This window comes from Hirundo rustica, chromosome 1 (genome assembly GCF_015227805.2).
Source record: "Hirundo rustica isolate bHirRus1 chromosome 1, bHirRus1.pri.v3, whole genome shotgun sequence".
NCBI classification, from domain to species: Eukaryota; Metazoa; Chordata; class Aves; order Passeriformes; family Hirundinidae; genus Hirundo; species Hirundo rustica.
This window is the reverse complement of record NC_053450.1, coordinates 146,678,376-146,703,743: the sequence shown is the minus strand read 5'-3', so window position 1 is coordinate 146,703,743 and position 25,368 is coordinate 146,678,376. Positions and strand designations below refer to the sequence as shown.

The 25,368-nt window shown below is 38.7% G+C and overlaps 1 protein-coding gene across 3 annotated transcripts in view; it reads right to left on the bottom strand.

The window, feature by feature from the left end:
* Positions 1 to 588: 588 nt before the first annotated feature.
* Positions 589 to 25,368, bottom strand: part of VIPR2 (vasoactive intestinal peptide receptor 2) — a 48,665-nt gene continuing 23,885 nt past the window's right edge. For 2 of the 3 annotated variants that reach the window (XM_040069853.2, XM_040069858.2), the window contains exons 5-13: positions 22,639 to 22,736; positions 19,674 to 19,815; positions 16,803 to 16,953; positions 15,806 to 15,866; positions 13,348 to 13,417; positions 10,686 to 10,777; positions 7,905 to 8,034; positions 7,777 to 7,818; positions 589 to 6,184 (exon numbers count right to left, since the gene is read on the bottom strand). In XM_040069853.2, coding sequence (XP_039925787.1) covers positions 6,014 to 6,184; positions 7,777 to 7,818; positions 7,905 to 8,034; positions 10,686 to 10,777; positions 13,348 to 13,417; positions 15,806 to 15,866; positions 16,803 to 16,953; positions 19,674 to 19,815; positions 22,639 to 22,736 — 957 coding nt within the window. In that variant the 3' untranslated portion in view covers positions 589 to 6,013. The remainder of the gene's footprint in view (positions 6,185 to 7,776; positions 7,819 to 7,904; positions 8,035 to 10,685; positions 10,778 to 13,347; positions 13,418 to 15,805; positions 15,867 to 16,802; positions 16,954 to 19,673; positions 19,816 to 22,638; positions 22,737 to 25,368) is intronic. The other variant, XR_009208074.1, reaches the window with a different exon arrangement.

Below are 25,368 nucleotides of genomic sequence, written 5' to 3'. Positions count from 1 at the left end.
GGCAGGGGTTGCCCCATGAGATGCCACCTCCTCCCCCACATGTACTCTCCCCGCTCTCTGGCCCCATCAGCAACACACCCCTGCCAGTCTCTTCCCTGTGTCCATTCTCATTACAGGTATAGAAAGAGATACATATCTTTTAGGGGAAAAAAACCCTTGATATGTGGTGTTGCCTCTACAGGAGAGATTCCCCAGCTTTCCTTTGTTCTCACTGCATTATACTGTACTCCTGACAGACACTGTACTTCTGACAGATAACTGGGCAGTCAAGTTTTGAGCAGGCCATGATAAATCAAAAATAGCTGCTGGCCATGGAGATGGTGCCATACACAGCATATGGGATCACCGGGTTCTGCTCTAGCTGTGTGCCATTCTCATGCCCAGTAAGCACATCTAAGTCACAGAAAGCTACATATCCCTCAGTGAAGCTAGGGGCGGTTTTTCTTTAACCTGTGTATCTAAAAGTTGTTGAATTAAAACATGAACTATTAACTTAGCCACATCCTTCAGCATGGCCATGACCCAGTGAATCAGTAAGAAAACTGCATCATTGTGCATAATTTTTAAAAAACCCTTAAATAACGGAAATTTTGTGCAAAACTTTTAAAGTTTTTATTCTCTGATTCCTCTTCAGTCCATTATGGTGTTATTGACTACTATTGTCTGTAATAGAATAAAGATGTAAACACTTATTTGTTCACAGCTTTATATATAACATCTCAGAGGAGGCTGTTAGGTTTGTGACATTAAAATCTGAAACCAGAAAAGATCAAAAGAGCAAAACCAGAAGAAAACTATAGTGAATTACAGTATGAAATCTATTTACACACATTAATCTATACAACATCATAATCTGTACATTTTGTAAAAAATAATCACATTCATTTACATCATATTTAATTTTTACCATACTTGACAGATATAGCAAAGATGAAAAAAAGGAGAAATTTGAAGTAAAGCTCATACTAATGTGCCAGGACAAAAAAAAGCTGCAGGTAATCAAAAACTTATTACAGGGCTTTGGGAAATAGAGGGGTTTGGGACATTTCAATCACTTTTTTAACTGACAATGGAAATGTTCCTGACTTAGATTTAACTACAACCTGCTATCATTGGGCAGAACCAGATTCAACACAGAGTGGTTAAACCCTATCACAGAATGGTCCTTTTAAATGCTATCCTGATGTACTGTTCTAACATACATGTTAGAACGCGCTTTTTTTTTTTTTTTTTTTTTTTTTTTTCCCCAGCAACAGAATAGCACTGCATCCTAACTTCTGCATTTGGTCAAGTCAGGGTAGTACTGACAGCCCACAGCTGATATAGGCACTCATGGTAACATGAAGGTACTTCTGTTGGTAAAGGTATTTCCTGTATCACTATGCACAGACAGTAATTGTTCAATGACCCATACACACATAGCATCTTTGTTTGCAGGTTACTTGCCAGTTCTCTCTCTTTGTCAGAGATATTTAGGGCTTGATTTTTTCCATAAGGAAGTCTGAAAAAAACCTGTATAGACTGAATTTGGACTTTATCCCAAATCACTTTGCTGAACTGGGCAAATTCACAGTTAACAGAAGAAGATTTTTAGAAAGATAGAGGACAAATGATGCAGAGGATTCATCTTAGCCTTTGCACATGGACTGTGTGCCACATGCACCTGGCAATGCCTTATTTCATCAATCTGCTCCAGACAGTCTCTGGTTTGCTGAGGGTCTATGCCTGTTGCTTTCCCCTTTGGCATGTTAAAGGCAAAGGGAAGCCTAAGGTGAATCAGGACATGAAGCAGATGCTACAGAGTAAGGTAGGATGGCTGCAGCTTGACTGTAGAAGGTTTTTTGTAATGCTGTTTGCCACCAGTAATCTATTTCTGCTACAGTACAGTCCCATCACAAGCTTAGATTGGGTATTCCTCAGCTGGCTACCTGCTGTACAACATAAAGAAAATTTTGGGTACTGTAAAGCACTTGCTTTTAGCATATGGCCCCCCCTACAAAAGGCAAAATGCCAAACACTTAATCCAAAACAACAAACATTTGTTGGAAGCTGAGGTCAGGCAAATCAAAATGGGACATAAATGGGCTGTGGGCTTTATCATGGAAGTCAGGGACAGCTGACCAAATGAACTGCAGGATCTTCACTGCCTGACCTTTTGAATTACTCTGCACATTTCTTGGAGGATAAGTTTTGCCAGCTCAAGATAATTGGCTTAAAAAGGAATATCTTTGTAATATTAGCCAGACAGCTTAATGATCTCTTCTGGAGGGACACACTTACCTGGTTCTATCTATGGAGTGAGGAATTTAAGTAGTAGCCAGCTACTCCAGGCTCAGTTTATAGTAACTACAGAGAGCACTAGGTCCAGCTTACCTGTCTCAGATGCCCAGCTGAACACAGAAGGAGTCATCTTCAACTAGTGCCTATTTCTCTATGACAACTGTAGAAGGCACTTTAAAAGTGGCTTTAGCTCAGAGATAAGCATGCAGCTTTTAGACACCAAAACCAGGGCAGATTAATTTCACCTGAGTTTATCAAGCACCCAGCTGAAATCGACTCTGCAGAGGAAAATTTAAGTCAGTGTCCATAATATATTTTAATTGTGGTTAGGAAGTGAAGAGCAAGCTGTCACCATGTTCCTCACGCATCAGCAGCATGTAATGCTGACAGAAATCACTCAGAATTAATGGTGCCTCCAGGGGAGGTAAAGCACAACAATTAACCATAGTACTGAGAGTGAATTGTATCACCATCCATGTTCAGTAAGTACGAGCTGTGCTACTGGCTTTTCAGTGAGGATGGATGAAAAACCCCAGGCTTCCTGCCTTGCAGACTTTACAACTCAGTTTGGACCCTGATGCAACCAGAGGGAAAAAAGGCAGCAAAGGAATAAATAAAGGGAGGCGCAGGGAAAGGTTATACTTGTCTTGCAGCCTCTACTTCCTCCCCTGATGCTGCTAGGACTGAGTGAGAACTAGGATTAGGCATGACAGAAGGCCAAATGATGTTGCATTGCGTTGTTCTTTAGAGACACCACAGCGCAGAGCAAGAGCATTTAATCCCATAGTCCTCAGCAAAATGCAATGAAAGACAAAGCCATAAGAAGCTGTCTTGTTCTGGGTGTTGTAAAGATGAAAAACATTGACCAAGTTCTAGATTTATCAAACTGTTGTTCACCTTTTACAGACATTTTTATATTATGTGTATCTGTCCATGAAAAGGCAGCTGAAAGCCAAACCGGTGATAATAGGGTTGATGCTGTAACTTTGCATAAAATTATTTGGAAATCAGGAATTTTCTGGGAGTAAAAACAAGTGTGTGCAGTGCCCTCTGTGTCATTATTGCCATGATAATGGTTGCACAAAGCATTATGAAGTTAAACAGTCTCACAAAACAGTATTTAGATTATCTGCATTTACGTTATTAATAGAGGGATTAGGTTCTCCCAAGTACTGTACTTTTCACTGGTTTGAAAGAAGAATATATAGAGCACCTCTCTCCTTTGTGCCATTCTTTGCATGTCCACACTGTCCTTTACAAACTTAGAGATGCCTCTATGCTCTCCCACTGCAAATATCTCGTGTGGAATTTCACCCTACATGAAAAGTAGAATCAAGCCCAAAAGCACCTGCACCCTGTTAAAGGAAACAATGCTGGTTTGCTGCAATATAAAATGTGTTTTCTTATTAAGGCTTTTCTTTTTTATAACCCAGAAATAATTAAAATGCAGATTTTTTTTTCCATGCTCACCTTATTAGAACAAAGACAGTTTTCTCGAAGACACAATGTGTTATAAACACATATAATTGGTGATGCATCATGCAGAACAGACTGATGGAAACGATTGCCTGAAACATCTATTTCTGTGCTATCATTCTGTCTGTGTGTCAGCTCGCTCACATAACCTCATTTGAGCAAAAGGATGAGCACAGTTGAATGCTTGTCATGTGTGCATTTCTACTCTAGAAATTAAGGGAAAAAAAGAACATCCTGCATGCCACATCTCAGGGAACTGAGCAGTCCCAGTACCACTGCAAAGAATCCTAATGTGCACAGATGTGTTTAATTTAGGTGTAAAAGCAGCTCCCAAAGCTCCAGCGGGTCTTCATATATTTGCAGTTAAGAGCTTGTGATGAGTTTTTCCAGAGATCCAGGAAACATACTAAACTTTAGCAATGATTCCTCAGTCTACAATCTTTGGGAATATATTTAGTTTAAATACATGTGTAGGGGCACATCTTTAGACCCCATGGGAATGTCCTTGGGCAGCCTACTTCCATCCAGGATCTCATAGTTACTTTGCCAAGCAGAAAATATTATGAATGGTCTGGAAGTGATCAATAGCTTCTTTAAACTCAATTTTTGTAAGTGACAATTCTTTGAGTGATTGTTGTTTAACTCAAATGATACCTACTTGTGTCATGTAACATTCACCACGTTCTGCAGTAGCCATGTGAACCACGGGGCCCTTTCTGTCTTCGGTCTGACAAAACTTTGTGTGACTCCATGGCAATCCCATTAAAACCAATTGTGTTTGACTGATAAATAGCTGGATTAAATCTGACCAAGAATTGTAGGGACACTGACAGATGTTGACAATATTCCCAGTACTGGTAATATTTTCAAGGATGCACAAATACGCCTGCCAAGAGGTGCCCTTGCTGCTGTTCTTCCCTGGCTCTATAAAATGTGTTATCTGAAATATGAGGGCAATGGTTTGTATGGAGGTACTCAGGCAAATACATATTATTCCCACTTGTAATGTAGGGTGGACATGGTTAAACATTGACATGGGAAGAGAACATCACTGGGCTTATTTCTTTTAAAGAGTGGAAATGCTATGTGTATGTTTATAAGATTCCCAGTTCTCTGCCTTTTTTTTTTTTTTTTTTTTTTAATGTGGCAACATAAGAGGCTTGGCATTGTTGAAAACTCCTTCTTTATGCCTTTTATGGTAATTTTTTGGGATTCTATCTAATTTTTTTTTCCTGGAGTCATGGTCAGGACTAAATTTTAAATCATTTCAGATAGATATAGACCTTAATAAACGTAAAGGAATTTCCATTTTCCATTAAATGTGAGTCGTAACTTCACTGCAATGTTCCTTGTGTTTTGCGGTCAAATATGTTGTTCCTAGAGACAGATTTCAATGATAACACTGTAAAAAATGGTATTTTCAATGTGTAATGTGTTATCCAAGGAAGGCTGTCTATCCTATGCCAGGCTGCTTTAGCAATAAAACATACCTCTTCCTTCATGGAAGATCAGCACAAATCTCTGACTTTAAAACAGAAGAAAACAACTGAGAACTACTATATTCAAAAGTAATATAGTATTTTTTTCTGTATGGATTGTGAAGGTGGCCTTACACTCTGCACTCAAACATTAAATTAGGCACTTTTGAAAATAGCAACAGGATTGGAATCAAACTCTGTAGAAAGTAATCTCTGAAATTTATGCCATTAGCCTAGAAGTACTACCTTTTTCCCCTCTGTGTAAATCACGTTCATGATTTCCTGGATTAGCACGCTGAATTCCCAGTGTGGTTAATTATGGTCTTAGATTTATTTTGTTTCTAATTTTATTTTCCATAATTAGAAAAGGATTTCCTAATCCTTAAGGCAATGTTTCCTTAAGTATAAATAAAGTGTAAGAAATTTTCTTCCTTCCCATCTTAACCCTTACATGTGCCAAAGAATTCTGCATTAAGCTGGATGCCCTGCATGGATTCTGTAGCCATTTTGGAAGGCAAAGGGACCTTTATGGAAGATGAATATTTGAATTTTTATGGCTAGTAAACTGCAAGAGAACATCAGAATTAATATGAATACCATTTGAACAAAACAGAAAGCATCCATGTGGCAGGCTTCTCCATTATTAACAGCTTGGCTGCACAAACCAATACCCCAAACACCAACATGTAGAAAAGCAAAGCACTATACTGTACATTTTATAAAATATCACATCAAGCTGCATGATGAATGTTTTTCATGTTTTGGGGGATCTAGCTCATTTATATCATGGTGGTCTCTGTCTGCATAAATGAGTGAGCTCTTGAATTCCGGTGGAGCTGGGCAACACTTTCTGATCCATTTCGAGAAATGGAGCTGTGGAGTCTGTAATCTCTGCCTGCTGTCTGCTTCCAGCACAAACTCCGCCACTTTCTTTTCAGCTCCCCCTGCACCTGTGTTAAAAAGAAAATGCACCATATGACCTGATAATTTTCTTTAATGTGAGGAACTTTTCCACGTCTATTGGCTGTCACATGGGGATCTCCAGGAACAGAATCTTGGAATGGTTTGGATTGGTACAAACTTTTAAAGATCATGTAGTTTTATCCCATTCCATGGGCAGGGACACTTCCACCAGACCAGGTTGCTCAGAGCATCATCCAGCCTGGCCTTGGGATGGGGCTTCCACAACTCCTCTGGACAACCTATTACAATGTCTCCACCACCCCTACAAAAAAAGGGAAAAGATTTTTCCCTTTCTGAATCTACCACCTATCAGTTTAGAAGCGTCCTGACACTACAGGCTCTGCCAAGAAGTTTTTTGCCCTCTTCCTTATGATCCCACCCTATTTTAAAATGCTATAAAGTCTCCCCAGATCCTTCTCCTTTCCAGGCTGATCAATCCCTACTCCCTCAGCCTGTCTTCATAGGAGAGGTGTTCCAGCCTTCTGAAAATTTTTGTGACCTCCTCTGGACCAGCTCTAACAGGTCCATGTCTTTCTTGTACTGGTGACATTCACCTCCCCTGACCTGCTGGCCATGCTTCTTTTAATTCTGAACAGAGTTGGCTTTTTGGGCTACAAGTGCACATTGCCAGCTCACGGTCCATTCTTCATCCCCATGTCCTTCTCTGTTGGATGGCTCTCAGCCCTTTCACCCTCAGTCAGCACTGCACAAACACAGGTGTGGGACCTTGAACTTGGCCCTGTTGAACCTCTTGAGGTTCTTTCCCCTCTCTCCACAAGCCTGTCATGGTCCCTCTGGATGGCATCCCTTTCCTCGAGAGGATCCAATCAGTTTTTACAAAGGTCACATAACTGAGGCAAAGACTGCCTACATGGTCTGTGAAGAGATGCCCAAAGGTCACTTTCAAAAATCAGTTTTGTATCACTTGTGCTGCAATGTTAGGTTTTGGTATTGAGCTATTTATCTCATGTACTTAAGGCACAGAATCAAATGATTAGCCCCAAGTCAGGCATCTCATATCCAAGACCAGAACAGCACTCAGGAGAGCTGAATGTTAATTGTCTGTGCAGGCAGGTGTCTTCTTCAGACAGATTCCTTCTGTCAGACACTGCATGGTGGCTGAAACCAAAAGGAATTCCTTGCATCTTTCTCAGTTGAGACTATGAAAACTACGACATGCTGAGCACTTCTGAAAATCCACTGCTGTTCTAAGGTGTAGATGCTGACAGAATATTTCCCCTAAATACTTACTAAATGGTATTTCAAACTCCAGATGAATTTTCAGGCTTGTTGGACCTCACTTGCACATTGCTTCTGACAGAGCCAGATTAGATCATACTAAATAGCAGAAGACACTAACATCTCAGTTTGCAAGGAATTAGATTTTACACAGCTCTTTAAACTCTTCACCCAACTACACTGATTTCTCCTTGTATAAAACTTGTCATAAATATATCTCACTAATAGAAATGCAGACATCTTCTAACACAGTTTAACGTATCAGAGCAGAATTACAGGGGCATTTACACATTTACTAAAACCAATATTTAACATTCTCCATAGGAAAGATGAGACTTACTTCACTGTTCAAAAAACAATACAGGACTGCAACAATCAACCCCTGGAAAGAGACAATATTCCTTAGTTAGTAGGCAGCACTCACCTAGCTCAATAAAACTTCTTTTGAATAAAGACCTTTAAATTTACCTGAAAAGATCCCAAACACAACTCAAAGATTATTTTATAATTGTTGGAGCTGCGGTCAGGAAATAGAGCAAACACTGTGTAGTGAACTCCAAATAACGGGATGAGCAACAACGTGGATTTTGCAAGTCTCCTGGGTAAAGGAAAGAGAAAAGGCTGAAATTTAATGATGAGCTCTTGTTATACTGAGATGAATGTATGGTTACTCTGTACAGTGCACATGCACAGTATGCAAGCAGTACCTAGGAAATGGAATCCAGATCACCTCAACTGTGAGATATTCATGAGCTTCAAATACTAAACCTTCATAGCTTTATTGATGGTATTAGGCATACACCATTAAATAATTTTCAATGTTGTAAATTACAGAACACAATTTAGCAGTACTGAAGTTAAGGAAAGAGAACTTTAAATTTCTAAGCAGAACTGCTCTGACAAACAGCTTGTGAAACTACTGAAATGATAAATTGCTACTTTTACCTTACCTGTCATTTATTTCACTCTAATAACATCAGTTTTATATATTATACAGGGCCAGTCATGTACAGTTTTGGATGTCTGGTATCAGATAAAATTTGAGAAGTTATAATGCTGAGTTCAATTCATCAATATCCTGATGAGTATAACTTGATTCAAAAATGAAAGGATGCTGTTGTGAATTCATGTATTTTAAAAGAAAAGTTAAGGTATTTCAACTAGTTTTATTTTTTCAGTGTCAATCTTCATGGCCTTGCTTTGTTCATAATGTCCCAGGGCTGCATCTGTTTATCTGGAAATAATAATTTCTGACAGCAAACCTTCTCAAGAATAGTAACCCCCTCACATCTAAAGATGATACCAGAAGCAGGAAAAATAGAGATTCCTTAGCAGAAGAAATTAATTTATAACTGAAGGAGATGACTCTGGCAGCAAATTTCCTGGTTTCCCAAGTGAAATGGAAAACTGATCTTATTTGAACTTAGCCTTATTCACTACAAAAGTAAAATGGACAACAAAAAGGATGGAACCAGACACAAGCAGGTTCCGAGGAAGGGAAGAAAAATAGTGGCTTGCATGAGTAGTACTCATTTTAGATTCATATTTCACTTTCACTCCATGCTTGGCTTAGTAATTTTTGTCAAGTTAATGCTACTTTCTCTATAATGCACTTATATTTTAGTAAAATAAAGGGACAAACAAAACAGCCTTTTTCTTCTCTGCATTTTAGAAAATGCATTTGCAATTTAATAAACGAGCCTCCCAGATCTTTTAATTTGCTCTGTAGATGCAGTTTCTTGAGGAGGTTAATCTACTTTCCCATGGGTATTGGCTAAAGACCAGAAATGCAAACTTAATCAGACAATCAAATGCTAAAGGCAAAGAATTTACAGGGCTGAATAATGAAGTACAAGGTTGCTATTATTGTGAATAATTCATATTATAAAGTGTTACAGTAAACTGTGGAAAACGGTGGGACTGAAAATAAGGGAATGCCTAGTTTTCAAAAAGTGAATAAATACCACGTGGAAGTTTACTTCTTATGTCACAAGAAGTAAACTTGAGATTTCCTGCCTATAAGTTGGTATTTGTGCTACATAATAATGTGGCAACTGCACAATTTCATCTAGATTCAATAAGCTCTCCCACATGTTTAGATAATTGAGTCAGCAAACACAAATCAAGACCTTAGAATCTCTGCAAAACAAATGTGCTTGTCAGTTCAGTTGTATTGATTTTTCTGTGGCACATCAGAATTTTTCACTTTTTGCATCAAACGTCAGATTGTCTGCAAAGCACATAAGGTCCTGCTTCTCTTGGCGTTAACAAAATTCTTTATTTCTGCATGCCATGTTTTCTCAGCTTTTAGAACAGAATTTTCTTTCTTTTAGAAAGAATTCAGTATTCTTTACATGAAGGAAAGATGCTATCCAGGAGCACATTTTCAAAGGCCACTCACATGGCTTTGGATTTTCAGTGTTCATGTTAGGTTTTGTCACTGAAGTATCATATTGACACCCTGAACTGTCAGAGTCTGTGTCTGGGCTTTAAAATGAGACCTACTACAACAGACACTTGATTGCAGATTATTACACATCCAGCAGCTCTTATAAAAAACAACAATAACAGATATGGTAATAAAGAACAAAACCAATTTTAGCAATGCATTTGAATTGTGCCCCAACGTCCCTTGATTTTAAAGCTGTGGAAACAAATGGACATTTTAGGATTTTATGTTCAAACCAAAACACAAAAGAAGGAAGTCTGTACAGAAATGAAGTTGATCTAAGCCAGAAACAACTGTTTTCCTCTAGAAGAGTAAAGATGGAACTTTAAATCAATATAAAGAATTACACTTAATTTTTAAATTTTTGGTAACAATATAAGTTCTTTCTAGCCCTAAAAATATATTTAAGTATTTTAGAAATTTTTAAAAAATGGTTTTAAAGAGGTTAAAGGAAAATGTTTTGATTTTGAAATTTTTCTTATATCAAAATGAAACATTTATATATCAAAAGAAAAATATTACTCTCCATATATTTTGTATTAACATATTCATTCATCGATTAAACTCAAATTCAAGGAGAGCTTGTTTGTCTTTCTGAAATTTAGAACTTTTATTTTATTTAGTGTTTGATAAAAATATATTTATCCCCATTTCAGCATAGTTGTATTTATTAAACTATATCTAAAAGTAGTTCTAAATTAAATATAATCGTAGTAATGCAGCAGTTATTGGTTTTCAGCAGATGATCTCTTAAAGAGATTATTTTGATTCTGTCTATAGTATCTAAAAATATGACTCACTTGTACTGTGACTGGTCATTTCCTCCGACATCTGGAGATCTTAACTTCTGCAGCAAGATTCTTATAATGCTAATGAAAAGTATAAAATTCACCTGTAAAGAAAAAGCAATATAATGGTGATTTCTGAATTCTCTGCTCGTTATGCAGCACAAAGAAATGCTTATCAAATCAGACAGGAGCCAAGTCAGCATGGGAGCCGAGCTCCCCTGTCCAGAACCCCTCAGCTCTGCAGTGCCAAACCTTTCGTGTTCTGCAGCACCAGTTTTGCCATGTCCAGCAACCACTGCATGCCCACCAGGGCTGCTCTGACTGGCAAAAGTCTTTGAAAGCCCCAGTTTTCAGAAATATCTTCCTTCCACTACTATAGCTGAGGACAGGTTTCCAGCAGGATGGGACACTGGATGTGGTTTTCTGCAACCAAGCACTGTCCTAAATTGTCACATGGATTCACAACTGGAAGCCCAGAGGCAGTTTTCACCCTCCCTTGCTCCACACCTCAACTTTCAGTATTTTCTCTTTGAATTAAGGTTAGAGAAGATTGTTGCGCAGCTGATCTGTCTACTCCAATCAAGCACACAAAGGGCCTCTCACAAGTATCTGACTGCCTTTGCTATTGATGCTGACATTATCAATGAAGAAATCACAGAATAGCTGGGGTTGAAAGGGACATCTGGAGATCATCTGATCCATCCAAATCCCTGCAGCCCAATTCTCATGACAGCCCTCTAAGATAGAAAAGTAGCACTATTTTATTTTGCATTTTATTTCATATTTTACTTTACAGGAGGGCACTTGCATAAAAGATCATTATGATCAGAACCTAATCAGTCTAGAAAATTGAAGTATAAGACTCAGCATACCCTAAGTCTCACTCCCATTATTTCTTCAGCCTTGAATTTCAACTTCCTCCACTCACCATCCCTCCTGGTGTTGGATTCTTCAGTGTGGTCTAGAAAACTGCACACTAAATAAAGCACATCCTTCCTGAAATAAGGGAACAGTTGGAATCCACACTTTCAGAGCAACAGTGTGCGCCAAACCAGTGCAACTCCAGAGATACAAACAGCTGCACCTAATGCACATGTTATAGAATAAATTAATCTAGAAAAAAATTTCTATCACAGCGAAAATGAGAATTCTGTTGTTTTAAACTAACTCCATCCCAAAGCACAAAGTCAGGAGGTGGGGTATCTAACCAGGCAGAGCCTGTCCCATTGCTGTAAATCTCTGTCTTCATGGTGGAAGATGATCTTGAAGGTCTCTTCCAACCTAGTGATTCTGTGATTTGGAATAGACACATCCAGCTGAATAACTCTGAAGTGTGTACAGCTTGAAGTGTGAACGTCTGCCAAACAACTTCTCTCGAGCCAAAATTCTCAGGAGGAAATGCCAGGGAGGGTTCTGACACACTGAATTAACTGAAGCCATTACACTGTGCAGGATGGTATCAGAACTTGCTCTCACAATACTGCTGGATAGATCAAGCTTTGCTGCCTGACCAGTGATTTGTGATTTGTTTAAATCACAACTCTCTTCCCAGTCTTTACTAAGATCCAGCTGCAGCTCAGGTCTGCCAATGCGCCCTGGGATAACTTCCACTTCCAGGTCTAGGACTGCTTTGGAGGAACCTTCTGGCACACGAAGACTCGGAGAGCTGTTCAAACTGAGCATCCAGAGAACAGACTCTCCTGTAAACACCAGGTGGTTTGTTTTGCTTTTATCTTGCAACATATTTTCTTCACTCTGGATTGTTCTCCATTCTCCAGCTCCTTTGAGGTCCAAATATTCCCTTCATGCTGTAGTTCCGTTGTATGCTCATTTCTTCATAACAAAACATCTTTGGGGCCTTACCTTATATCATTTCACATATATGGCCTACTCTTCTTTCTCTTCAAACTGCAGAATTCACTTTGATGGTGATGACAGGAATTTCACCCAAAATGATTTTCAGCAGGCACAGATTGAAAAGCAAGCCCAAGCATAATGAAAGCTCCTGAAATCTTGTGTAATCTAATAATGCCCTAGATTTTCTGCCTACAATTTTAAAAAAGAATCTAAAATGCATTAATTTGCTCTCTGACTATTTTCAGAAATGGATATATAACAATAGTATATTATGTCCAAAGTTAATTACACAATCATTACAGTAACAGGAATATCATTACACTACTCCAGTAATTCTAATGAGTTCCAAACAGGAAAAGCTCTGTGAAACATTCTCAAATGGTATTATTTTGCAAATACTTCTTGTTCAATATATATTTCAGTAGGCTAGCAATTAAAGAAAGATATACACAGCCATACATTTTATGGCTATCAGATTCTCAATTGCAGGACTATTTATTTACACACAAAATCAAATCCGCAATTCATTGAAAAGTATAATTAGATTTTTCCTTCCTCCAGGCTCATAAACAGGAGAGATGTTAAAGAAAGAACAACACACAAATAAAAGCAACTGCTCATTTAATAGGAGGCAGATAAATTTTGAAGGCAACAAATTTTAATGGCCTTGGCATCTGTTTAACATTTCTCCTGCAGCACAATTTCTTTTCATTAAAACAGAATTCCAGCCTATCTGTAACTAGAAGTAAGGAATAATGGCTACATGCACTGCACAATGCTGAACAGATCTATGATTCATGCTCCAAATTTTACTTACTATAATAGAAATTAAAATTGGTATTCGTATAACCCACCAGGGACCACCATGCTCATTTGTATCCCAGCAACTATTAAAAAAAAAGAGGGAAAATCATGTTGATATTAATATCATCTGGCAAGCAAGACCTATGAGGAGAAGTATTTCTTATAAACAAGTCAAAGCACACTAAAATAATGCCTGCTCTAGCCTAGAATTTGGCAATTATTTCCTGCTATTAATTTTATTTCCTTTGTTTTAATATACATGCTTGATTTTCCCACCACTGTGGGAAAATATACATGTGTGATTTTCCCACTGTGTCCAGGTGTAGAGTCCTCAGCATAAGAAAGATGTGGACCTGTAAGAACAGGTCCAGAGGGGACCCCAAAGGTGATCAGAGAGCTGAATTACCTCTCCTACAGAGGCAGGCTGAGAGAGTCGGGGTTGTTCAGCCTGGAGAATTCAAGGCTCCATGGAGAAATCATGGTGAGCTATCAGCACTTAAAGGGGGCTTATGAAAAAGAGAGAAAATGACATTTTGCCAGGGCAAAATGTAGTGATAGGACAAGAGAGAATGGTTTAAAAATGAAAGAATGTTCATTAGAATGATGTCAGGAAGAAATTCTCTACTCATAAAGTTGCAGAATCATTTAGGCTGGAAAAGACCTCTGAGATCATTGAGTCCAACCTTTGGCCAAGCCCCACTAGACCATGGCACTGAGTGCCCCATCCAGTCCTTTCTTGAACACCTCCAGAAAAGCTGACTCCACCACCTCTGTGGGCAGCCCATTTCAATGCTTCACAGCCCCTTCAGTGAAGAAATTCTTCCCTATGTCCAAACTGAACCTCCCCTGGCACAGCTTGAGGCCATTTCCTCTTGTCCTGTTGCTGCTTGCCTGGGAGAAGAGACCAACCCCACCCAGCTACAACCTCAGTTCAGGCAGTTGTAGGGAGTGATAAAGTCTCCACTGAGCCTCCTTTTCTTCAGACTAAATATCCCCCTCAGCTCCCTCAGCTGCTGCTCACCAAACTTGTGCTCCAGACCCTTCACCAGCTCTGCTGCCCTTCCCTGGACACACTCCAGCACCTCAATGTCTTTCCTGCAGTGAGTGGCCCAGAACTGGACACAGGATTTGAGGTGCAGCCTCACCAGTGCATTACTCTGAGGGTACGGAGGCCCTGGCACAGGCTGCCCAGAGAAACTGTGGATGCCCCATCCCTGGAAGTGTTCAAGGCCAGACTGGACGGGGCTCTGAGTAACCTGAGTGTGGCATCGCTGCCCACGGCAAGGAGAGTGGGAGCCAGCTGGTCTTTGAGGTGCCTCCCAACCCAATCCATTCTATGGTTCTATGAAATGAGCTAAAACATCAAGCACGCTGGGCTGTACCATTAGACATCATGGAGGATGTTGACCTTTGTGGGAACCAAGCTTAGTTTCATATTGTGTAAGGACACTTGTCCAGTGTGCACTTAATGCTGACCTCTGGATTGCAGGAAGATCTAAAGCAACTGACAGGTGCAATTGAAATTACACAATTTCTTGTGGGATGTTTCGGTTATAGATGCCTGGAACTTGTTTGTGAAAATGTGAACTTCGAGATCTGTCTGAAAAATGGAATAATTAATTTTCACCCTGGGCTCAGCACTTTTGATCCAAATACTCTAAGTGTTCTGAAAGGTTAGTGAGTTTAAAGATTAATTACCCTTCAGACTTCCTCTGTAATCATGACAAAGTAAAAAGGAGTTTGCCTTTGCTTTACATGTTAGAGGATTTGCAAAGAAAGCCTTGAAATTATGTAGGACATGATTTTTAAGATTAGTTACAGAATAAATTGAAAAATAAGAGTTAGTTGGACAAAACAGGACTGTGCAAACACTTTGTCCACTAGTTGGGAATGTTCTCCCATTCCTTGGGAGCAGCAGGACCAAGTCTGATCTTCCTACAAAATTCTTGTCTCAGTTCCCCTTCGCATCCTGGAGCCAGGCTTAACTTTAGTTAGCTTTAGCTTTACCTGGCTACATGCATCTGACATACTCTTACATCACTTCACTCTTGGGAATTTAATTTATATGTACTCACAGTTATCTACACTCCAATCTTCTGAGTTGTTAGCAAATTAGAATGCCCAGCACCTTCCTGCATGTGTTGCAACACTGAACCCAAGAACCCCACTGCTATTTTAAACATTACTTTGACTCCTCAAGCAGATGGTTTTAGATGTGGGGGCCAAGAAGTAACAGTAGTCACAACATATCTCTGCTCTCTCCTGCTCTCTGAGTTTTCCAAATAAACATCGAGCATAAACCACAGCTGAAGAGCTCCCAAACACCTGTCCTTTTGTTGCCATCTCTGAAATTTCAGTTCTGTGCTCGTCCCCTCCAGGGCAGCAAACCACCTTTGTGAGAGAACACCATCCAAGGCAAGGATTGTACAGGCATGGGGGGGCTTTTAAGCTTCTCTCCCACATACACTCACCCAGTGTCCTCTAGAATGATCCGTGTCACTGTCCACGTAATAATGAATACCGTAGGAATTCCTGAAAAATGACAAAGAGGTTCAGAGAATGATCACAAAAATGTAAGTCCAAAAAAAAAAAAAAAAAAAAAAGGTTCAGCCTGCTAGTAAGCAGTTATTCCCCAAATACACAGCATATTGTAGCATACAGTAAACAGTATGGATGGAAGAAGAGGCCCGTCTGATGAGCTACATGATTACTTGTATACATCAGCAATGTTTTACATACAAGGACTGCAGGGAAGTAAGTTTATTTCTCATAAGAATGCAGCCATAATTACTAATACACAAAAAAATGCCATTCTTAGGTTTCTTGCAAGGTGTCAGAGTGACTTATAGGAAGATAGATACAAGTTATGCATTTCCAATGCACCTCCAGGGACTACAATATAAGATAGAAGTCTAAATCATTTCATAAGGAACCTTGTCCACGCACTAGTTTATTCCCATTTCCCAGCAACAACCAAATGTTTTATGACCACCTATTACTGGAAGTATTGAAGTGTTCCATATAAATATCATCGCACTTTCTGTAAATGAAAGGAATATATTTATTTAAAACCGGATGGACAGTATTAGTTGTCTTTTCAAAAAGGAAAATTGCATAGTATAGCTCACGGCTGTGCAGCTAAACTTTAATTTTCCTCACAAATTAGGACACCCTGAATCAGATGCTTTGCAGTGTCAGTCCTTGCACCAGAGCAATTCCTGGGTGTAGTGCAGATGGTACAGGTGAAGGCTGTGCCAGGAATCAAGCCAGCAGTGATGCTCCAGCAGTTTTGTGCCTGCTCTTTCCCGTGCTACAGCAGCTGTAACCTGTGCTGGGGCTGAGCTGAGGAGCCTGTGAGGCTGAGGGGTCACCCCCAGAGACATTTCGTACCTTGGTATGAAATACTAAACCTGACCAACACACACACAGAGAATAAAGAACATTACTGGAAGATGTGCAAGTTCTTACCCCATCCTATCAGCAGGTAGACCGTGAAGTGTCTGTTGGGGGAGAATATTAGCACTAGGAGGATGTGGAGGTAAAGTCCTTCTACTAAGAGCCAGTAAAAGTTTGCCATAACACCATACTGGAAAAACACCAGAATTGCTTTGCAGCCCACCTGAAATATGAGAAGAAAGACTAAATTTGTCACAGGAAAAATGCCACATTATTTTTATTACTACAGCCAAAAATCTTAGCTGTGTTTGTAATATCAATAAACCAGGTCCAGTAGAAATTTTTATATTCGGTCAAACAAATTGCAACATTCTAAATGTTACTGTATATATGAAAAGAAAGTTAATTATTACAGTTATTTAGATGATTCTCATTGCAAATTCACTCAGAAATTTAAAAAATTTAATAGGATAAATATAGAAAAATATGGTGGTTATCAATAAATGCACACTTTTGCAACAGTTTATTCATGAATGGCTATAAAATTAAATTATCATACACTAGGAGTCTAATAAATGTATTAAAACCTCACATGGCTTTCTAACATAGTAAAAATTGACAAAGAAACTGATTTTTTCAAAACGAAATGTGAAACTGAGTGAAAAATAAAACTTTATGTGATGACTAGTAGACTTAGAAGAAAATGTTGGCTGGACCTTTAAAAACAATGTTTTCCCTTTAGAAAATATTTTAGAATTTCTTGGTTAACAAAACACATAGACATGTATCAAAAGATGATACTTATAGTCTGTGTGTTGCTCTTCAGAATTAATTTTCAGATGTCTGTGCTGCTGATGTTCCACGGTGCTGGCTGCTGCTACTTTGGTTCTTCCCAGCGGGAATCTGGGATGTGAGAATTGAATATGAAAATGTTCATATGCACTGAGAATGTGCCAAGAAATGTGATGATGTGGTTAATGTAACAGACTAAACAAACTGGACCAAATAAGATCTCTAGTTTCTCCCAGCTTTACTCACTTCTCCATTTTAAATACCCTTCATACCTGCAATTCTCTGTTAAAATTCCAAGTACACCAGATACCTAAGCAGGTAACTTGCTCACTTTCAGTGATTGATTCCTCTCTCTAAACATAGAAGTTTATTAAGAAGTGAGATGCAGTCACCAGCTGCTAAGCCAGAAGGGCACAGACATCCTCAGGGATACTTCTTTGTATCCATCAGCCCCCCATGAAGTCTCAGATACCTCGGTGCATCCCAAGGAACATTCACTCACGCCTGTGAAAACTAAGGGGAGTCCAAAGACTTGAATTCATTTCACCTGATTTTAGCTGTCTGCAACCAAAGTTTGAAAGTTAACTAACTTTGGTAACACTGATCTTACCTCTGGACTTTGGGATATCCACTGCAGATCAGCAATGGGGCAGAAAATGTAAGATGGATAAAATTAGGCATTTTAAAATGTGTGAAAAGCTTAAATTTTCAACAAAGTTGAAATCTGCTTTTGTGCTTAGGACTCCTTACAATCAGATCAGCAGTGAAAATTTTGTAATCCTTTATAAATTCCAATATTTCCTTGTATTACATTCTCAATTTGCATACCAGAACCCTGCATCAAAGTATTTTCTCTTCCTCCTGCAGGTAACCCTGTATCAGCTGTGTTTGCAGATGCTGAGCAGTGAAGGTATCTATCAGTAAAGTTAGCCAAAATTAATTCTCCATGTAATCCAGAGCCAGGACCCACTTACAGAGCCTTATGAACTGAGTGTTTTAGACCTCTGTGAGTGCAGCAGAACTGTGGAACATCACACTCATGTGATAAAAGGGGAAAACCCGCGTGCTGTTAAGTGTGAAAGGCAGCACCAAGCCAGTGCAAAACAGGACAGCCTTGTCAGGCTGGTTCCACATCATCCCACATACAATGCAACAGAAATTAGCCAGCACTCCACAAAATCTGACATATTTAAATAGGAAAGTATAAGGTTTTGCAGCCAAGAAAAACTGGAGAATAAATGAAATTGCAGAAACTAAGTAGTATTTTGAGAGTCCGCTGAACAATCTTTCAAGGACCTAAGAACTTCTGATTACCCCAGGCAATCTGACTACTATCTACTTTGCCTAATTGGGGTCTACTAACTCAGTGCCTGTTTTTCTCCATTTAAAATATCCCAGATTATGAACTCCTGGATACAGCTTGGTATTTAGTCACTGCTAAGAACTTCATGTTTTGGAACAATATGGCTTCATCAAGACAAAAGCATCTTCTTCCATTTTTCCTCACAAGCTTAAACTGTAGTTAATTAAAATTAGAAGGGATTTTTGACTGAAACAACAAGGCAGAGAATGGGACATATCATATAAAGGTCAGTCTTTTAACAGCAAGACTTTTTAAACCCTGTGTGTGAAAATGCAGTAAACATATTAGCTTGCCAAGAATGCAGATGATAACACTTCTGTCATAGCCCAGAAGTACAAGGAGCTAATGAAGACAATGCCTGCAAATATTTAATTTCCTGAGTTATTTCCCTCCCTCCACTGATACCTGTCCAATTCCTGGACCCCTGATAGTGCTGCTGGAACACTTCCAGAGCAGCTGCCTTTAATCACTCCCAGCTGATGGCACTCCTGTTTGTCTTCAACTGTCCCAGCTGATTAATGCAGTGGTCATATTTATTCTGAGCTGTATCTGGTTATGATTTGTCTTGGCTGATGACAAGTTGTCCTTCATGGACGTGCAAACAATATTAAAGTCTTCTACTTGTGCTGCAACCTTCTTTATCTGGATATGTCTAACATACCATTCTCCTAGTCATTATATTCTCTTCAGAATTGTCTACACTGAAATCTTGGTACTCCTAAAAGGATCAGGGAGGAAAATTCAGTGACAAAATAGTGTTACACTAGGTAGAAAATGAGGTTTATTACCCATGAGGTTTGATCCTCTGGACAGTGAGCTGTGTTGGAGCTGGAATAGAGAATATCATCCTTGACTAGAACAGAGATGGCTTTTAGAATGAAAGAGAGGAACAGGTTCAGATGGATGTAGTTCCGAGTACAGTGAAGTTTTCTAAAAAGAGATTTTAAAACAGGCATTTTAGATTATGATGCAGAAACTGTTGAACAGGCTTCCATTACTCTGCGGACATTCCGTAGCAATATGAACCTTGAGTAAGAGCATACCCTTTCCTTTTATGTCATTTTGTCACTGCTGCCTTGCCGTTTTCTTTCATCTCTTACTTCTGTTCAGTATCTCAGACTAAAAGATCCCAGCGGTATTTCTCTCACATTTTAACATAAGCTGACAATAAACATAGGTTATTGCATCCTTCTCTGTGTGCACTCATTCCAGTATTTCTCTTGCAAATTCAGCTTTGATTATCCTGGATATATCTCAGACGTGCTCTCACCTATTATTTTCTGGTTTCGTTCTTTCATTTAGCTCCTGTATTTTGCCACACTGTCCTGTGACTTTTGATCCTATGATGTTGGTGTACGCAGGAACAATTAAAAATGCATTCAGAACATGTGATCATTTATCTTTTCTATGCAATGAATGCAAAACTTCTCTTCTTTAGCCTGGCAGCCATGTGAAAGCCTTACAAACAAATGACAGAATAAATATTCCAAGTAAGTGAATGACTACTCAAGGAAAGCAAGCTGTAAGTTGAGGGCTTTTCCCTTAAAACACAGTCCCTTCAAGATTTTCCTATTTAAAAGATTCTTTTTATAGAAAATCCCTAGAAACCAAACTGCTAAGAGGTTTTTTGTGGTCACAACCAGCACCTTGAGCTGCACCTGGAAATAGACCAGAAGCCAAGGCATTTTAGCCAGCATGAGCAGTGAAAAAATGAAGATGCAATAGGTGCAATGGCAGTGTGCAGTGGCAAATTACGAGTATTCTTCCAGTTGTGATTTTTACCAAACATTTATAATCCATTCTGAAACTATTGAAGCAAGGATAGTTACAGTGAGTGTAAGGAAATAAAGAACAGGTCTGCCTTGCTAGCCCTGAATTTGGCAAAGGACATTATACCAGGCTGAATTTTAAACAGTTGTCAAAAATGCAGTGATTGCTGTGGCCATGCACATCCTTTGCTGAAATACCACTATTATGTTGGACTGCATCACAAGTTCCTGCAGAATTCAGATACAGGCAAGCTGCAAATAGGAGGAAAATATTTTTCTTGAATAACTCATGTAGATGATTAGTTATTCATCCAATTCAGTAGCTCAAATAATAAATGTGGGATATATACAAGGCTATCAAACCAATATTTTGGAGTTAGTGGGCAAGAAATTAATTCCTAATTCAACTCACTATGTTGGGAGGCCCTGACACTCCCTGCAAATCACAGAGAAAAATTCTTCTTTGCTGGTAGAAAGGAGTATAACCATGACTGGCTCAATTAATTTTTTAAAAGGTATTCAAACATAATTATGGGTTATGTATCTGCTCTGAATAGTCTCTGAATATTTAGATATTGAGAAAATTTGATGGCAGACTGAAAGGCTTATAGAACTTGCCATAGGAATATTTCATGAGAGGAATGAGGCTCTGACAAACAACGTGCTGTTATGTACATATTATTTATACTTTCTTCCTAACAAAACTATTGGAAATATTTTCCACCAAAACTTGTCTTTCTTATTCCTAAGTGGAGCAGAAAATCTGTGTGAAGTTCATAATGGAGGATATAAAGGCTATTCTGTTAAACAGGTGGAAGTGATACATAAATGCATGAAGGTGGAGGGACTGAGAAAAACTGTGATACTGGTAAGACCATTTTAAAAGTTATTTTACTAGCTGAAAATTGCCTTCAGTCTAAAAAAATCACAGAAATTGGGCAAAAGCAGTAGGCAGTACTGCCTTTCCTAACACTGCCTAACGAGAACATTGCAGACCCAGCACAATTATCCATACCATTATTGTTGTGCTTGGAACTGGTGAGGTTTGTACCTCGAGCACCGTGTTCGGTTCTGGGCTCCTCCTTCCAAAAAGGACATTGTGGTGCTGGAGGGTGTCCAGGCAAAGGCAGTGAAGCAGGTGAAGGGTCTAGAAAACGTGTTTTGTGCAGAGCAGCTGAGGGAACTGGGGCTGTTTTGTCTGGAGAAGAGGAGACTCAGGGGAGACCTCATCATACTCTATAAGCACCTGCAAGGAGGGTGTAGCAAGATGAGGGCTGGTCCCTTCTGACATGATTCAAGTGAAAGGACGAGAGGAAATGGCCTTCAGTTGCATCAGAGGAGGTCCAGATTACATATTAGACACAAATTTTTTGCTGAAAGAGGGATCAGGCATTGGAATGAGTTGCCCAGGGAGGTAGTGGAGTCAACTGTCTTTGGAAGTGTTCAAAAGGTGTGTGGGTGCGGCACTTGGGGATATGGTTTAGGGGTGATTATGGCAGTGCTGGGTTGATGGCAGGAGTAGATGATCTTGAAGGTCTCTTTCTTGGTGATTCAGCTATATGGTGATTCTGTGATTTACAACCCCAGCTGGACAAATTAGTGATTGCCTTCAATTACAATATTCCTGGAAACCACTCAGAAGCTTCTGCAAAATAATGGCTACACTCTTGTCCAGTGGTGAGACCAGCATCCAACTAATTCTCAAGAGCAATTCAAGGTGTCAATTTTAATAACCAAATAGAAAATGCTTTATATAATCATTCCTAAATTACTGTTCTTTCTTACATGGGCTATAATGCCTGTAAAATGCTTTGAAGATTGGAAATATGATCAGTGCTAGCAAAAATCTAGTCAGCATTACATTACTGTCAGCTGTTTAACTGCAAAAAGTGTAAATTCAATGCATTTTCTAAATAGTTGAGCAATCAGACAACAGTTAAAGATGTCTTCTCATTGTTAATATTTACTCATGAAAAACACATACCTGAAAAGGCAGAGAATTATACTTCCTGTTGTAAGAGCAATCAGAGATACGCTGTGTCCAAGGGTGTAGATTGCTTTCACCCTCACATAGAAGTTGACCTGCACAGAAAAAGATATACGCAGAAACTACTTACTGATATGTCAAATTGTCTGTGACATGATGTAATTGCCCATTAAATAGCTCAGAAAGCTATAGCATGATTTTCATTCCTTGCTTTACAGTACATGATGAGAATATTATATCTCTATTCCAACACATTTTGCAAGGCAACATCTCAAGACAATTGACTTCAGTAGAAAATTCAGCCTCAGGAACTCAAAACTTAGACACACAATCTGGTACCATTCCAGTTGATTATACCGTGTCAATGAGGTCAAATAAAGTATCAGATTCATCAATTTCCATGAACACAATCCAACTGGTAAGAGCAAGTCAGTTTGAAAGAACGGATTATCTCTAAAAGAGATAATTTCACTCAGTCCTGCTCTAGAGTACTTTATAATGTAGTTATACATGAATTTAATTTTAAAGACATGTTTAAATCTCATTAATTTCCTATTCTAAATGTTCAAATACTTTATTAAATGGTGATGCAAACAACCTTTCTTTAGTAAAGTTACTTGATAAAACTTGGAAAGAAAATTGTTCAACAGAGGAAAAGCAGGCTGAAATGCACAATCTGCTAATTAACTGCATATATCTTTAAACTTACCAGCTACACACTACATTAATTCCTATTCTGAATAACAAATATTTTCAGAATTAAACTACTTCTCCATTTATGCCTATAACAATCATTAAACTGACATTAGTTTCCACTCAAACTAGATAAAATATTAAAAGAGTGAAGGTTTTTTTATTACATTATGAAATGAAAGATTTTAAAAGCAACACAGAACATGCTACATATAAGAGACAGAATTTCAGTATTTAGTGCACATGGTTATCTTTTGCTTTCCCAAATGATGCTTGTAAAAAGTAGCAAGGAAGCAACATTTTAAGTAAACTAACATAGCCAAAGGAATCTCAAATCACCTTGTGTATTTATTTTTACAGCATTCAAAAGGCCAAGTAAGTAGGTTATCTTAGTAATCCAAATTCATGATGAAATTTGCTGAACATTCCCTTTGCAAATGTTATACAGATATGGAAAAGGCAAAATCAAATGTGAAATGAAATGAAGACTCTTGAAACTGCACTGTTGTAGGTATGGCTAAAGTGGAAAAATACGGGAAGCAACTGCCATGGATCGTAAGCACATTCATAGCAACTGTTATGTTGTTATATATTTCAACCATTAGATTGTAGAATAAGAGAGTCTTTTGTTCTTTGGTATAAAAGAAGTAGTTGTTCAAACTGCACTGGATGATTGAGACATGCCCAACAAGAAAGCTGGACTGGTTTAATTTTTCATCATTCCACACAATTTTGAAAATTCCAGATTTGATTTCAGGAAAACTCCCCTGACTGAGACTCTTGAAATTGGACCTATCTGGTTTCAGAATTCCTAAATGGAGGAAGAAAAGGTGGAAACCCTGCACGAACTTACTAACAAAGCATCACTTGTCCAGCCACACTGCTGTTACAGTGCCTTGAATTCATCCTCTGGCCATGTACTCTGAGCTTGGCAGAAACTGTCAGGCTGCTGCACATGAAGTGACTCTGTCACTTCATCCTGCTAGGGAGAACAGAAGAGGCTGTCTTCTGCCAGGAAAAAACCCCACACTCTTTCATGTGATGTTTCTGCCATTCTGTACACACACATGACCCCTACAACAAGGAGTCTGACTGAAATCAGAAGTTTTTAAAAGAAGAACCCTGTGTACTTTTTACAGCTGTTGGTATCAGCAGGACCGAGTCTCTCTGCTGGCCATTCCTCTGCCAAACAGATAAACGTGAAATAGCTGCCTGGAAGTATGCCAGGATCGAAGTTAATCAGCCAAGAGTGTTTGGACAGTACCTTAATAATGTCCACAGTCACTTTGTTCAAGCTGAGCATGAGAAAATAAGAAATAATTACACAGTTGCAACTATTTTATCATATGATAATAATTATCGTGTGTTCTACACTTGAAATGGTAGAAAAGAACACCTTTCCCATTTTAGTGGTTTAGTTTTATAATGGACAGAAATCTTAGATGCTACAAAATTTCCTACTGACCAAAAATTAACCCTGCCCCTCAATCTGTTGCAAAGGTAAGTAAACACTAACCCATTCTCAATCCATTACATCAAAAATTACAATTATTCAAATTATTCAAAATTTAGATGATTAGAATGCCTTAGATTATTAGCATGAAGCACTTTACCAGACTCAGCACCAAAGATGATGCAATCACAACGCTCCTTACATTTCCTGTGTGAACGTAAAACAGATGTGCCTTAATTTGCCTGTAAGACCTCTACAACTCCTAGTGACTCAACAGAAATAAAATTGGTAAATGGTGTTCTCAAATCATATGGCAGTTAAATATACACACAAACCCCATAAAGGCAAAGAATTAATTAAATTCCTCATTGTGCTGTGGCAATTGAAAACCAGGAAATTCATTAAACTAATATTGACTTAGTCGCAGCTATTTAATATTTGTCACTCATCTGTATTTTAGCTAGTACCCTTTAGAAACAAACTCTTTGTTTTGTATTAGTGCGAAAGAAACAGGCAAAGCAATGCCAAATCTGATAGCACAAAAAAAAGTCTTTTATACAAAATGGGCTATTTTTTTTTAT